This window comes from Lactuca serriola, chromosome 1, assembly GCF_051521515.1.
Source record: "Lactuca serriola cultivar US96UC23 chromosome 1, Lser_US96UC23_V15, whole genome shotgun sequence".
NCBI classification, from domain to species: Eukaryota; Viridiplantae; Streptophyta; class Magnoliopsida; order Asterales; family Asteraceae; genus Lactuca; species Lactuca serriola.
This window is the reverse complement of record NC_136408.1, coordinates 81,907,967-81,924,327: the sequence shown is the minus strand read 5'-3', so window position 1 is coordinate 81,924,327 and position 16,361 is coordinate 81,907,967. Positions and strand designations below refer to the sequence as shown.

Sequence of the window (16,361 nt, the reverse complement as noted above, 5' to 3'; positions counted from 1 at the left end):
TGTGTATATTTAAATGGCATTAACTAATCGACCATAGATTTAAGATTTGATAACCTTACACCATGTCTTCTCACTTTGATTTTTCAAAAAACACTTCTTTTACGTGCTCATCTTATTTCATTCACAATTTCAGTTTATAATAATTCTCAAATAAACAGTTAACTAACATTTAGAATCATTTTTAAACAAAATGGTACAACAATCATTTTTTTTTCTTCATATTTTTAATTAAACCAAAAAAGAAAAGCCTTTGTTATCCAATACTTTACCCATACATTACTTGGGGAGAAAGAGAAAAAAAATCCCCTAAAATTCCATAACAACAATTTCAACACACAAGAATCTTGGAATTTTGCTTTTTAATCTCATAAACAAGTCAAAACCATTTTATTTTTTCTTGACAAATCACCATTGGTTTTTCCTTCAAATAACTGAAACTTTGTGTTTACAAAATACACCAACATTTTAATAGTTTTCAACAGTGTTTTGTGAACAAAAAAGTAAATAATTGGTTTCCAGTTTATGACATTTAAACCTGTTAAAAATAGGATCAACCAACAACACTAGTCTTGGCTGCAAGATAAGCGAGAGACTGTTTATGGTAATTAATCCGAAGTTGTTTATACTTTTTAGTAAAAGTCACAACATCAATCTCCTTTCCAAGAAGCTGTTCATGTAGCATTTCTGATTCCTCATCTGTTTTATTCATACACTCTGAAAGTAAAATCACCATTAATATATATATCATCAGATCAATTCCCAAAAATGACAAATAATCAATTTTAAATATTTATTTTATTTATACCTTGTAGCTTGTTTAGCAAGGAATCCGGGGAGTAACATTGAAGGAGTTGGGTTTTTTTCTTGAGGTCATGTAGCTTTTCTTGAGCAGATGCTAATTCCATTGTTCGTATGATCATGCACTGTAAGTGTAACACCACATGAAGTTATCAAAAAGGAATCGGAATGGAATTGGAATTTCAGGGAAAAAGGAAATGTGTTTTGGTTGGTTATAACGAGGGTATTTTGGTCTTTTAATAATAATAAAAAAAAAAGAATGGAACTGATTTCTATTGATTTAGCAAACAAATATATGCCATGATGGAATGGAGTCTGGAATTCCAGTTATATGAGTTTTAAGTGCCCTGAAAAACTCACCTGGTTCCTTAATTCAGTTATCTGGGGTTCTTTTTCCAAGTTTTCTCCTGCATAAGGGTATTTTAGACATTTGGTAAATAAATCCATGGTTAAATATTCAGGTTACTAATTTGATAAAAAGGCTAAAACTTACTAGCAAGTTGCAGGGTTTCTTTCTTAAGCTCATCTCGTACCTGGTTTAAAAAAAAAAAAAAAAAAAAAAAAAAAAAAAAAAAAAAAAAACAAATATATGTAAGAGAAAGTTACAGGAATTAGCAATGTTATACTTGATCTTTTTACTAATATAGGCATTGTTATTTCTCACTATTTGTCCAATATATAAAAGATAAAAATAACTGGGAGACTAAATGAAAACATCAAGAGTTTAAGAACTTGTGATTAAAAAGAGAAAAGTTTGTTGCTTACATTATTCTGAGTTCTTACAGGATCAATTGAAAGCAAGAACTGTTGATAGGCTCCTTGGTCAGATAAAAGCCTCCGTAACTCATCAATACTACACCAATCATATAATGCAAAGATTAAATACACAAAAATTCAAAAAAAGTAATGATGGTTGAAGAATGTTAACATGTTTGAAAGGAAGGGTACCTTTTGTCTTGCAGATATACAACTGGAGATTGAGTTTCATGAGATGATAAGTGAGATCGATCTTCAGGTCTTTCAGTGTAAGTGTTGGAATTGATGTCATTAGGAATAGGAGAGCCGGATGAACTTGGTGGACTAACAGATGGAGGATACCATGAATTGGTAGTACTTTCCTGTGGCCTTGGAGAAGAAACTTGTTGCTCTTGAGGAGAACCCCTGAAAGTTAGAAGCAATCATTACTTTGATGGTGTATGGATCATAGTAACATTAAAGTTACAAACAGTTGAAAAACTAGGTTAATTGTGATTATTTCGTTTTTCATAACCAAATCGAAGCATAAGAAAGAACATAATTTGATTAGAAACTTTACAATTATGGATGTGCAGCTAAAATCTCTAAAGCTCTAATTCGATGTCATCCGTCTAATCCAAAACTACTGGTAAATCAAAAAATTAAGCACCATCGAGTGCAACTACATGGTTTGAAATTCCGATTGGAGCAAAATCAGTTAAAAACCCTCAACTAAATAGGATTCAACACCAGACCTTGAATCCAAGCAACAAAATGCACTACCTAATACCGATCATTCTATCTAAACACCAAAACCTAAAAGCATCCTTAGATTGAATTAGAAGATAGGGGAAAATAATGATTACCAGAACTTGAACATATCTGTCAGAGGCCGTTGATCTTCCAATTGTTGCAGTGGTAAAAGAGCTCACGCTGAGAAAACGAAACCAACACTCCAACACAATGAGATACAAGGAAGAGAAGCGATCGCCGGAGGAATAAAACTGACGGATGTAAAATTTGGGGTTACGGGAATTGTGTGCTCCGATAATGTCTCCCCGGTTTGCTGATTTATACTACGAAGATGGAGAGAATAGTCAAAGCGACATTTTCGTCGTCAACTTCGGAGTTACAACTTTCAACCCTGTACTTTCTTTTTTTCAGTTTTGCCCCTCAAAAGTTTACATTTGTAGTCAAATATTTTACCATTGATGCACGGATGGTCCCTGTGGTTATGGGTTACTTGCACGCTTGGTCCCTAGAAAGATTTTTTAACTCAGACCATCCCTAAAACTTTAATTTGTTACCCACCTAGTCCCTCAATTAACTTCTCCGTTTGTTTAGCTGTTAACAGCCCCCACATCGGGGACATTTTTGTCCTTTCACCTTTGCAACAACTTAAAAACCCTTCCCCTTCGTCTTCCCCTTATTTTTTTTTTTGGAAAAAACCATTCATTAATGGAGGATTTTAGGGTTCATCCTTCATCTTCATGTTCTTCATATTTCCGGTTCTACCCTTGTGTTGATAATGGTTCTTTGAATGTAGTGTTTGATTTGAAAATCTTTTGTGGTGTTGATGTTTAGGATATGATTGTTGATTGGGTTTCTTAGCTGATTTTCGTTTTTTTAGCATAGACGGTTTGAAGTTGTTTTCGATGTTGACGATATTGTTGGAACATGAATAGTTATATGATTTCGTTAGTGAATCAAATGAGGATTTCGAAATCAGATTGATGATCGAATTTGAGTTTCGATGGAAACAGTTTCGTTGAACTCGATCTTGAACAGACTTGAGGAAGAGGTAGAGCTTCATCCGATTGTCATTCAATGGATAAACCGATTGAAATTTTACCCAAAAATCGATTTCGTCCCAAGACATGAGATACATGGAGAAACCAGTTAAAATTTTACCAAAAAAACGATTACGTATAGTTTCAACATCAAATTCAACTTTTACATTCATTCAAAATTTCTGAAATCAACGTTTATAATGGGTATCTATACAACTCATACCAAATTCACCCCAGAACATCGATCCTCAAAAATCATCAGTTACTTGTTTATTTACATAATCGATCCAACACATATCATAAAACCACTCACAAGAACTCCAGTATCATGACGGATTCAAGGTCTTAATAAGGTGTATTCAATCACTTCGATAGATAAGGAAATGGTATGATCTCTTCATCAAAGTTGCATTGTGTCAGATTGATTTGAGATGAAGAAATTATACTCAAAGAGGTTGAAGTTGTTGATGAATTGCCAAATAAAAACCACGAAAATTTAGGGTTTGAAGATGAGAAGCTTGAGGACAACCTTCGGTATGTATGAAATGGATGGAATCGATTGCACCACTCCCTAGAGCTTAAACATGATGTTGAATCGACTCGGTGAGTCGAGAAGTGTAGATGAGTGTGTTTGTATGCTTAATCGATTTGATCTCAATGGAGATGGAGTTCTTGTTTGTTTAAAATTGTAGTTTTAATGGGAATCGAAATGGATTTGATGCTTTGATGATAAATTGATAATACAAATTTGATGGGTGTGTGTTTTAATTGAAGAAAATTGAGAAGTAGATGCGATGTTTATATTGGTCAAATTTTGAAAATTTTGGTCAAACCGATTAACTGACCTTGCTATCTCATTTTCGTTTTAATATTTTTAAAAAAAGTTACATTTAAGCCTATCCAAAGATGAAAGGACAAAAATGCCCCTAATGTGGGGGTTGCTAACAGCTAAACAAACGGAGAAGTTAATAGAGGGACTGGGCGGGTAACAAATTAAAGTTTCAGGGATGGTCCGAATTAAAAAAATCTTTTTAGGGACCAAGTATGCAAGTAACCCATAACCACAGGGACCATCCGTGTAATTTTCTCTTGACATATATGATATAACTAATAGTCTAATATAGCAAAGAAATCAAAAGTCATAGTCTCAAAAGCAATAGATTTACTGATATATAAAAGAATAAGAAGACGAGTAAATGTCTGGATCTTCTAAAAAACTTATATGTCCAACAAAATCAATCATTAGCCAAAGAGAATCTTATACAAGATAGTAAGGTACATTATGCCAAAGGATTGGTCGAACGGGTGAATGCCCAACAAACCTTATCTAGGGGTGTCGAACGGGTAAAATTTTCGGGTTTCGGGTAGAACCGGTATTTCCTTAGAAAAAAAATACCTGATACCCGACTTATATTGTAATTCGGGTTTTTGGGTATTCAGGTTTGAGAAAACATGTTCCAAAATAATATTAAAGTAATTTATTTGTTTATTACAAACGTTATATCTCATATTTTGTTACTTATATCATCTACTCTAATAAATAAAAATATTTTTGCCACATGTCACATTTTCATTCATTTTGCTACATGTAATTTTATTGTAATTTTAAATTATTTTTTATTCCACATGTCATTTTATGGTTTTTCTATTTTATTAAATTTCACATAATATAAAATGTACTAATAAATGTATATCAATTTCATTAATGAATTTTCCTTTTAATTTCAAAATTACCAAGTTAAAGTTTTATTAATTTATTTTATTTACTTATCTAAATTATTTGTTTAAATTTAAAAGAGAAAAAAAACACACTTTAGTTTTTATAATTTAATATTTTTTTCACTTTTCTTATAAATTCAAACTTTTTAAATATTTAGAATTTTATGTTTAATTTTTAATTTAAATAAAGTCATGTAATACATAGATCTCACACCTAGTTTAGATAAAATTTCAATCTATTCACCTATCATCTTGACCTCAATTAACTCCTTCTAACCGATTTTTATCATTTACAAATTCAATTATAAAAATGGTGTGGTGTTTTTTTTTGATGAATATTTAACTGAAAAAGGAGTTAAACGATATCAAAATAAAGTTAAATGACATAACTATTGCATGTTTTAAGTTTATAGAAAAACCATCTGATCTACAAGAATATCAACATAACATAACCTTGTAATCACACCATAAAACCAGCATTCGTTTCGTAATCCTACCATTAGTTCCATGTAGCACTCTAGCATTTGAACAATTCTCAAAGGTGATCATAGTTTTCCTCTCAAATATCAACGTCCAATAACTAGAAAACCATGAAAGTCTACAAAGAACCCGTGGTTAACAAGCTCAAGCAAAGGGCCAAAACAAAATTTCAAAAAAAAAAATTACAACATTTGATTTGAACTCCTCTAGAATAGAATTGGCCATTGCCCGTTACAACTATACGACTGCATGCATGCATGCACATTCTTTACAAAAGATATATATAAATATAGTTAGTCTAGTCATCATCCGACAAGCAAACCAGCTCATGACCCACTCCTCCTCCACTTGGTGGTGGTGGTGGTGGTGGTTGTGGTGGTGCATTTTCATTATCCTCGTGGAAGATATCAGTTAGGTCCACTAAGTTATACTGAGCCCCTCCTCCACTTGGTGGTGGTGGTGGTGGAACATAAGAAGCATCCGGTGGGAGTGGCGGTTGGGTATTTGGGGGGGTTGTGACGTGCTGACCTGGCACTGGCACTGGCACCGGGACCATCCTCCGATAGGGTGTCAATTCAGGAGATGCTGACGTGGAAGGTTTATACGGTCGAAGATGTGGGGCCGGGGCTCGGATATCACTGTTTACCAAAGGTCGAATATGTGGGGCTGGGGAGCGAATATCACTGTTTACTAAAGGACGAAGATGTGGGGCCGGGCCACGTAGACTTCCTGCTGATGGGGTGACCGGGGTGATGTTGGGTGGTGGTCTGGTGGCGGTGGTGGGGGTGACTGGGGTGATTGTAGGCGGCGGTCTAGTGTTTGGGTTGATGTTAGGTGGTGGTCTGCTAACCGGGGTCACTGGGTTGATGGTAGGTGTTGGTGGTCTGATTACTGTGTTGGAGAAAAGAGCCGCCGGTTGGTGAACTATTTGAAGTGGCGGTGGCGGTGGTGGAGGAGGCGGCGGTGATGATGATGGCGGTGGCGGTGGCGGTGGTGTCTGCTGTCGTCCAGATGATTGGCCAGGTGAAGATGAAACAACACCAACGGAAACGGAAGGTCTTACTGAGAATCTATGGAGTTGTTGCATTAATCCAGGTTGAGAGACTGGAAAGAAAAAAAAAAAAAAAACAAAAGGGTAAATATGGAAGAAAAAAGAAATTATATAATTATGAGGGGATAGGCATACCTTTCTGCATTCCTGGCCCAGAATGATTGTGATCTTGACACTTGGCCCTAAAAGCCTCGGCTAAAATTCTATTCATCATAACTCTGTTAACCGTTGTATCAAGTTCCTTCTTTCTTAACTGAAAAGCTTCTTCTGCTCCTTTAAACTTTGCTTCATATTTTAGATTTATTTGAGCAATCATGTCTGCTATTTCCTTCTCACATTCAGATTTCATCCTTTGTTTCTGTATGTATACACACCCAAAAACATGAAATACCAAAAAAATAAAATATATTATAAATTAAAATTTGGAGACTAACCGTATCTTCATAAAACTTTGTAACATTATCTCTATGAGCAAATAACCGCTCCAGTTCAGCTTGAAGTGGATCCCCATGATGTGGTATCCGTGGAGCCACTGCCGCTTGGTTAGGAAGATCAAACAGGTTTATTACAGGCTGTGCCTGTGATGTGTTCTGATTTGTGATTTCTGGTGGGTTTGAATTCTGTGTAGAAACTTGTTCTTCTTGTTGCCCAGTTTCTTGGTTGTTTACTGTATCAGGGGCGTTTACGTCATTTTCACAAGTGGTTTCATTGGCTGGCTGCGTATCGGTTTGATTCTCAGCCATTGGATCATCATGAGGCTGCTGCTGCTCTTCTGAATTAGGATCACCTTGCCCTTCTTTCTCTTGAACTCCAAGGTCTAATAGTTGTTCTAAAACAGACTCGTTTTCAGTTTCCTGACAAAACCAAACAAAGTTTTTGTTTTTTAGAAAAAAAAAATGACCATTTTACCCTTCTGTCTAAAGTTGAATTTGAAAGACTTGATCATGTGATCAACTTACCAAAACTGTTGGCATTGGAGGATCTGGAGGTTGAGAAGCAACCAACTGAACTGAGGGTGTATCGTCATGTGGTACACCTGCAGACGGTTGATTGCTGCTACTCGAACCACACGAATCATTCTGCTCTTGCTCTTCAACAGCATGTGCTTCATCATGTTTTCTGGTCCTATCTTCCTCATGTTCTCTGATTTCATCGCCACCTGGCACCCCCGTTTCACCAGTGTCATCAACACGATCTGCCACCTCAGCGCCACTACCCTCTCCTTTACTATTATTCTCTTGGTTCACATCAGCTTCCACAGATTCAACATCATTGCCAATTCCATCACCACCTTCCTGAGCTGGAATTTCTTCATTTACTACCCCCGCCACGTCATCAACAGTCTCATGCTGACATGGCGGAACTTCTACTTCTACTTCTGCTTCTACTACACTTGACGACAACACCGTTGCATCAACCATTTGTTTTTCCGAGGTATGCGAACCTGTTGACTCGATGTCATCACCTATGCCCAAACTACCCCTTTCTTTGGACTGATCCTGAACCCTACCGCCATCCAATTCCAAGGGCGTTTCAGTCATTTTATCACCCGGATTCCCAATAGAAACTGATGTTTCAGGTTTAGCTGCCACATCAGCATCCATGTTATCAGCCAGGAGTGTTGCCTTGAGCTCTTTGAGGTGAATATCTTTATCTCTTTCATGTTCTTCAATTTTTTTTGCAAATTCTTTGTCTAATAATCTTAACTTCTCTGTTCTTTTGGAAGGGTTCTTATGCACAGTACGAATAATAGCTTTCTCCACTTTGTACTCATTTTCCAAACATGCCCTTCTGTCATCCCATTCCCTATTAAACTCCTCCATCTCTTCACTTAGCTTTTCGGTAGATTCTAAATTTTCTGCAACTGATACTTCAACATTTTGATTCTGTTGACTTTCAGTTGACATTTTCTGGTCGGTTGACTTTGACTCTGTGCAGATAGCTTGAGGTGGCGATTTCAAATCTTTTATTTCAACATGTTTCTCTTGTGTTTCTGTTTGGTTTAAGAAATCCTCTTTAGCTTCTTCAAGCTTCAAGTGAACAGAATTCACCTGTTCTTCCTTACAATCAAAATTCAATTGCTTTTTTGCAAGGTCAAAAGACTCCTTTCTATCAATTTTATGTTTTGCAAGAGAAGCCCCAATCCAACACTGAAATGATGAACGACATGATTAAAATTAAATACATTAATAATGTGAAAAATTAGGGATTTAAAAAAAAAGTTCATACCAATGATATCATGAATGCCTGTAGAGTAGTTTTATCCTCCCTACTGACATTATAATTCTTGAGAACAAAATCAAGAAATCCATCCACTTTGTTCTTGACATCCTCCTGTATTTTTATTTTTTAAGCCAAGAAAATATAATTAAAAATGTTACATTTGCATTATTGTGAAAAAGTAACATACCGGAAACTTTAGGATTTTACAAAGCTCATGCACATTGGGATGTAGAAGCTCAGGAGATGATTGAGACTCGTTATTGGCACCTGAAACAAGATCTGAATTATTTACTTACGATAAAAATCAATGCACATAAATTTTTTTTTTTTTTAAAAAAAAATTGTTAATTTACCTTCATATGCCCCTCCAGTCCCCCATTCTACAGGCCTTGAAGCAGGAGACTTCTTCCGCTTCTTTACAGCATCAGCAACAGGGGCAATTGTGTCCGATGATTCACCATAATAATGTGTTCTTTTCCTTTGTCTTGAAGTTGAGACATGTACAAATTTCCATTGAGGGTATTTTCCTTCCAATAAATTTCTCCAAAAAACATGCGGCTGTTCTCCATCAGGCAACTGATTTTTAATCTCACCACAGGGCATATTTCTATTCCCATAATACCCACAGGTTTGAACTTTGGTGATGATTGACTTTTCTCCATCCTTATTTTTACCTTTGTTGGAAAGTATATACAAAAACTCCTCCATTACATCCTTCAACAAGTTTCCTTGAGATGAAATATCCTTTCCAGATTCACCATGAAACTTCTCCAAGTTTTGAAACAAATCTTTGGCTCCCCACATTAACAAAGCATCACAAGTCAACCTACTCCGCTTACTATCAACAGCAACATTCTGTTGAGCGAGTTTTAATATCTTTTCTTCAAGTGTGTTCTTGGAATACAAACGAAAAATCATTGTCTGTTTTTGTTGTGAATCGGAATCGATTGATAATTTTCGAATATCGTTTGCTGGATTGAGATCACTATCGAATATGATTACAATGTCAACTGATGATAATTTGATGCTTGGTTGACTGGATCGTTCTAGTAAAAAGATGAATTTATTTGGATTATTGTTGAAGCTGTTAAAAGCTGCTTGTTTTGATTTTTGAGCCATGCGGGCCCCGTCCACGCGTTCGTAAGAGTCTTCACCAAATCTTTGATGGACAAAATCGTCCAAAATGTCGCCAAGTGTAACGGGAGGAGTATTGCTTTCGGTGGTAACTCTTTCAGGAACTGTAGGCTGTTTGTTTGTTGGAAGAAAATGTAAATGTCAATATATATTTTTTTTAAATAATAATAATAATAAGTGAAATTATTTAATTTGTACCTGAAAAAGGATGACAACTCTTAGTTGGCGTTTTTTGACCTCGGGGAGAATTAGGTCAAGAAAGTGAAGTTTGCCACTTGCTTTAAGACCAATGTCATAAATCATAGTTGGTTGATCCTTTGTGATGGATTTTTGAAGATCTTTATCTGCTGTGTATGGGTGATTACAACACTTCAACATGAAAAATAAGATTCATTAAATAGTTAATACATACATCTGATAATCAAAAGAATTTTAAAACTTTATTCATTGACAGTTGGCACACACAATATCTAGATAGAAAAATTCTCATATGGGTTAACTAAAAGATAGATAATAAACTATTGTAATGGTTATATAATTTAAAAACAATTTATTTGGTCTTTTTTTTATCTTGATCATGATTATTATTTTAAATATCATTTATTTTTTTCAAGGTAACTTATGTTTTTTTTTTATTTACTTACAACTATTATTATTTTTGATTAATTAAAAATTAATTCTTTGTAAATTTTGGTTATTATAAATGAAAATAAAAAATTGGTATCAGTTATTGTTTTCAAGGTTAGAAGGTAACTTAATATAATTTTTAATTAATTAAAAAATCAATTCACTGTAAACTTTCATTATAAAAAAATATAGTTTTCGGTAGAGGTGGCAAAAATTGACACGACACGAAACCCGACACGAAATAAACGGGTTTGGGTAAGATATTTCAACCCGTTTAAATAAACGGGTTGACACGACACGACAAGAAAATTAAATGGGTAAGGTTAGGGTTGAGAATTTCAACTCGAAAATGACCCGTTTATTTATATGCAAGTATTTTGAATTATTTAAATAAACTAGAGAGATACAAAATCAAAACCATAAGTAAAAGAAAGCCTTCGAATTAAATTGTTTTGTAATGTTGAAATGACTTAGCCATCTAGATCAAGACTTCATTTCAATTTTTCATTCTCTCCCAAACTACCCAGTCTCTTTCACCACTCTCGTATCCTCATGACCTTTATCATTCGCCTCCCCAACTCCCACTCTTTTAATTTTTTCATCTGAACTTGCTATGACTTCAACTATTATGTCTCCAAAGTATTAGCTTTTCCTTTCTGCCTACCTAACTCCTACTCTTTCAACATGCTCAATCTTTTAACCTCACATGACACGACATATTTCGAGCTATAACCCTAACCCGAAACCCGACACGAACTCAACACGAAAATAAACGGGTTGACACGACACGTTAATTAAATGGGTCGGGTTAGGGTCATTCAACCCGTTTAGTGTTTCGACACGACACGACACGATTGCCACCTCTAGTTTTCGGTCAACATTTTGTGAATTTGGCATGTTGATTTAGGTTTTACATTTAAAATGTTATAATAAAAAAAATAGTCTTTGGACAATTATTTTAAACTTTATTTAATATTTTAACTTATGTTTTAAATTTAACACCAGATATAATTTTAAACTAACAAATTACATATGTTAGATAAATATTATAAAGTGGTAACATTAAAAATATACTGTTTTACACACAATTTAAATAAATAAACTATGTATATTAGGGTGAAAATTCAAGAGTTGGCATATAAATTTAGAATAATAAAGGAGTTTAATGTAGTAGTTAAAAGATAAGTTGAAAAGTTAAGGGAGTTTTAAATGAATATGGTTCAAGTAAAATGACATCAATTATATACTTATAGAGAAATAAAATATCCTCCTACTTTTTCCTCCTACCATTTTCAGATGATGATAAGTGTAATAAAAAATTATTAATTCTATTAAATATGACAAGTGTCACAATCTTAAATGTGCAGGAAGATGGTGAAATCATTATTCCAAATTGTTTTCTATAAAGTTCATAAGTCTTAAACTATATCATATCAGATAAAAGGCATAATGATGCTAATCTGTAAATGAGAGAAATAAAAATATTGAATTAATGAAAGAAAAGAATACCTTGCGGTTGGATTTAAGAATGTTATGAAGAGCCTCAACACTATCAGTTTTTGAGCCTGAACGAAGAGCCATTCCATCAGAAAGTAGAGTAGAGCAATACTGTTCAAGCTGCAAGTTTGATATCTGAACAGGAACCCAAAATTCTACAAACTTTGCATTATTGTGTTCTGTATCCTCCATAACACCACCTTCTTGGCATGTCTTTCTAACCTAGTACAAACATTAACATAACAAATTTCCAAATAATGTTCCAAGGGTGGCTTTACATTTACAGACAATACATGAAAACAACATGGATTGTAGTATTCACTCACCTTGGAAGTAGATGTCCCTTGTAAATCTTTGTCACATGTCTTGTCATGAGACTCAAGTTCCTGTTGATTCTTTGAATCATTGTTGATCCTGCATCATAAAGAGTAACTAACATCACTTTGTTGAATGTATTTAGTTTTATCATTAATCATTTATGGAATGAATTTGAAGGAAAGAAAGGATTGGAGAAGGAAAAGAATTGAAGATCACCAACCAATTATATAAATATAAAGTCACCATGAATGATGTAAAAATCTTTTGGCCTAGAATCAGGATTAAAGAGTGATAAGGAAACTGACTAGATTTCTAAATTCAAATTTTCATGTTTTTTGTCATTACATGGTCTCTCTCTCCTTTAATAGGTAGGTAAAAGATAAATGACTTAACAATTAGGAAATCCATTAAGATTAGACTCTTCAACTAACCTGAAATAAAAAGATTTTAAAAGTCATAAAGACTAGACTTTTCAACTTCCTAAATAGTAAAGCCACTTAAAGTACAATAAATACTAGACTCTTCAACTTCCTAAAAAATTAAAACAACCTAAAAGCTATAAAGCTTAAACTTTTACTAAAAGCATTGAATATGGCTTTTGGTTTCCCAAGCAAATACTTGCAAAATAAAGTAGAAAGCAGATAATAGCAATATAAGCTGAAAGTAATGAGGGGACAAGAGTAAGCATGCCCAACTCAATCCCCATTCACTAGCTATAAAATACCAAAATTACCCTTCACTAGCTAATGTAGGCATAATAGACTCGTATTCCGTAATCTCTATATTGAAAAAAGGAATAAAAACAATACTGCTAATCAGCAGTATACAGGATAGCTCTATGAATTTCCAAGACCTCAATGGAATGACCAGATAACTAATGCGCAGATGTTAAACACTCGGTTTCATACGTGAAAAAGAATCTAATAGAATACATGAATTCAGCACATATTCTAACCCAAAAAGGAAAGGGGCGAATGTGATAAGTACTCATACCTTTGCTCTTTTGAGCATGCAAGGGAAGTTTCATCATCACCATGCTTCTTGCACCCTGATGATGGTGATTTGGGGGAGATTTGGTTATCATTATCTTCACAAGCATCAACATCAATATATTGTGTCGACATTTTTCCATTATCATCTTGTGAGCATTTGCCACCAATTTGTTTTTCCCCATTCCCACTTTCAGTAGTATTATCATCTTGTGAGCATTTGCCACCAATTTGTTTTTCCCCATTCCCACTTTCAGTAGTCCTACCACTTTCAGCTGGTGTGTGTTGCACATCTGAATCATGGCCATCTTCTGTGTGCCAATAAAGAAAAAAGTGTCAGACCAATTCATTCAGAATCTCATAAGCATACAGAAGAAACATAAACTAAGAAGGTTACCTATAAAATGAGACTGCTCTCATGAAAAAACTTACATACCGAAAGCCCTATAGTAAATTAAGGGTGTGGTCCATTTGTCATTAGAGTGTAATTACTATTAAAAGATAGATCAAAACAAGTTTTGGGTCTTTGTAAATTTGGGAGATTGTATAAAGAGAAATATAAGTAATCAAATTGTCATCTAAAGAAAGAAACTATGGACAGCTACTAATGACAACAAGTTATCATGATAAAACATTAAAAAAAAAAAAAAAAAGATGTATAAACTTATGCACCTGCTTCAATTCTTAAACGCTGAGGTTTGAATAAAGCTTTATAACCACGAACAGTCATCCTCTTCCTTTTCCTACCACCCACATCTGGATCCTGTCTTTCATTTTTGTTATCTACACTAACATCCTCTGCATCTTGATCTTCTTTTGAACTGCTTGCAATTATCTCTTTCTTCTTGATGTTTTGTGAAGCAGTCACCTCAGTTAACTTCTTTGATCCTGAAGAATCTGGTGAAACTTGTTTCTTACTTCTATCAGACCTTCTCAAAGGACTTGGCCCCATCTGTTCTTCAATTTTATCTTGTTTCTTCTTGATTGGAGAAGAACTTGGTGTTGCATGGTTCTCAATTCGTTCAGACCTACGAGCATTAGACGAAGGACTTGCTGTTGCTTGTTTCTTTGATGGTGTTTCTCTGCCTGATCTTCTTAAACCAGAGGCATCAGCTGATCCTGAGAGTGAAGCAGAAGATGCATCTTTCCTCTTTGACTTTGTATTTCCATCTTCCTTTGCCATTGTGGCAACTGCAAATGCAAAGATCCATCAACACGATTATAAACAACAAATACACGCAAAATCCAGTACATGAGTTGCACGACCAAACAAGAAGTTACAGCATAGTAGAAGTATCATCGGTAACCTTTCTCTACGCTTCTAACTATTAGTTTATTAAGAATCCGGTGAATTTGTAAACAGAATGGTGAGATACTCATCGATTAAAATCCCCAATATTGTATGCAGAGTTAGAGACAATGCACAGCCCAAAAATGCAGTAAATAAACACGGGAAATCTAACATACATGATACAACATGTTTAACTAGGTACCACTGAAATGAGCGAAAAAACCAAGTGACTTACACATGTGAAGTATAAGTCCTTCGAAGAGGCACGAAACTCAGTAAATACATGTAACGAAGAACTAATTCAAGCTCCATTAAAATTATAGAAAGTTAGATGGTTGATAACATCCAGAAAGCTAGGGCATATATATCTAATTTCGACGATGAGATGCAAACCTGGAATTCTCAGATTAGGGGTTTAGACGATCGTACATGCATCGATTATTTTTTCATCTGGAGTGAAGATTCTACGGCGTGGAAATGGTTCTCCGACGATAGAAAACGAGGGAAGCGGAGGAAGATGCCGGAAATCAGAAAACGTCTTCAGCTTCTGCAGGAAAGTAGCAGAGGATTTTCAAATTACAATTTTGCCACTGTACTTAATTGGATATGAAACCGATCCAACCCAACTTTTCAATTAAACAAAATTAATTTCTCTCTATCCCAACTAACTACACAGGATCCAATCCAATACAACTTTTCACACTATTAAAAATCCAACACAGACTAATTTTTCGTTAAATAAATATAATTTGTAATTATCTTTTATAAAAAAAAAAAAAAAAAAAAAAAGAAAAACAAATCACACCAATTCATTAACCATTATCCAATATGTAATAAAAAAAAATAGGTGATGAACCAAAATAGCCCCAAATTTTATAAATAAATGCCTATAAAAAAATGTTCACTTATCTGTAAAAAATTATGTTTTTTTGACAAACAAAATATTATTTTTCCACATAAAAAATGTCGTATCATATCTTTGATTGAAAATATGTTCATGGGTTGAGAAAAATATATAATGGGCATGTTGTGGACCCCTATTTAAGGTATAAATTTTTTTATATTCTTAATCTTTTTTTGTTGGGTTGTTATGTTAATTTGCAATAACATAATTAATACAAGTAGGGGAAGCAAACATAGATTAAGCACCATAATCAAGTCTGATGACATTATTCACGTATTAAAAACAAATTTTATTAACCCACAAGAAAAGTTTAGAATTACCTTGTAATGAAAACTAGTGAAGATGCATTCAAACCATAACCGTCTAATAGTGTCGTACCCATTGACTTCTTACATCAAGAACATAAAACATTAACACCTTTGGAGAGAGACCGAACGAAATCGATTAGAAGGCTTCTTGAAGAAACCTAGTTGGACTTGAGCAGCCAGAGGAAGGATTGTTGGATGATATTTGAATAGGATGATGGTGGAGAACCGAATTTCTCTTGGATCGTTATTTTCACCCTATGTCTGGCTTACAGAAATCGAGTCTAAGATAATTCAAGATGACACTTGTGCATCTAGACACATAAACACAATCCAAATCGTCAGAGAGTTTTGAGTTCGTATAGAAGAAGAAAAGTTGAGAAGGGTCTGAGGCTCAATAAATGAGTCGTATTTATCCTTGACTGATTAGGGTAAATCCTCTAAATTAGTTATATAAATCTCGAAATTAATGACATAATCAATGGTTACCAAAATTAACA

The 16,361-nt window shown here is 34.3% G+C and overlaps 2 protein-coding genes across 5 annotated transcripts; both read right to left on the bottom strand.

The window, feature by feature from the left end:
• Positions 1-368: 368 nt before the first annotated feature.
• Positions 369-2,589, bottom strand: LOC145093445 (vacuolar protein-sorting-associated protein 37 homolog 1-like). Its single transcript, XM_079031577.1, has 7 exons — positions 2,400-2,589; positions 1,747-1,959; positions 1,564-1,651; positions 1,292-1,331; positions 1,159-1,205; positions 806-923; positions 369-714 (listed from the first exon to the last, which is right to left on the bottom strand). The coding sequence occupies exons 1-7, from the start codon at positions 2,411-2,413 to the stop codon at positions 551-553; spliced, it is 684 nt and encodes a 227-aa protein (XP_078887703.1). The 5' UTR covers positions 2,414-2,589; the 3' UTR covers positions 369-550.
• A 3,004-nt stretch (positions 2,590-5,593) lies between these two features.
• On the bottom strand, positions 5,594-15,246 carry LOC145093415 (uncharacterized). 4 transcript variants are annotated; one of them, XM_079031544.1, is made up of 13 exons: positions 15,046-15,246; positions 14,034-14,552; positions 13,366-13,672; positions 12,381-12,468; positions 12,067-12,276; positions 10,129-10,299; positions 9,150-10,041; positions 8,984-9,075; positions 8,803-8,907; positions 7,533-8,723; positions 7,008-7,427; positions 6,709-6,931; positions 5,594-6,626 (listed from the first exon to the last, which is right to left on the bottom strand). In XM_079031544.1, exons 2-13 carry the CDS (start codon positions 14,542-14,544, stop codon positions 5,821-5,823), a joined length of 5,016 nt encoding a protein of 1,671 aa, XP_078887670.1. In that variant the 5' UTR covers positions 14,545-14,552; positions 15,046-15,246; the 3' UTR covers positions 5,594-5,820. The 4 variants fall into 4 exon arrangements, with proteins under 4 accessions (XP_078887670.1, XP_078887684.1, XP_078887677.1 ...); XM_079031558.1 differs by having other exon boundaries at positions 13,366-13,669; XM_079031551.1 differs by having other exon boundaries at positions 15,082-15,246.
• Between the last annotated feature and the right edge of the window lie 1,115 nt (positions 15,247-16,361).

What these genes read in the sequence shown, in the direction of transcription:
- LOC145093445 (XM_079031577.1), bottom strand. An exon ending in GTATATCTGCAAGACAAAAG is followed by an intron (nt 1,652 to 1,746) that starts GTACCCTTCCTT and finishes TGATTGGTGTAG; the next exon opens with TATTGATGAGTTACGGAGGC. An exon ending in CTTGCTAAACAAGCTACAAG is followed by an intron (nt 715 to 805) that starts GTATAAATAAAA and finishes TTTTACTTTCAG; the next exon opens with AGTGTATGAATAAAACAGAT.
- LOC145093415 (XM_079031544.1), bottom strand. Translation starts at nt 14,544, where the DNA reads ATGGCAAAGGAAGATGGAAATACAAAGTCAAAGAGGAAAGATGCATCT. An exon ending in GCATGCTCAAAAGAGCAAAG is followed by an intron (nt 12,469 to 13,365) that starts GTATGAGTACTT and finishes TTTATGATGCAG; the next exon opens with GATCAACAATGATTCAAAGA. An exon ending in AAGGGACATCTACTTCCAAG is followed by an intron (nt 12,277 to 12,380) that starts GTGAGTGAATAC and finishes TGTTTGTACTAG; the next exon opens with GTTAGAAAGACATGCCAAGA.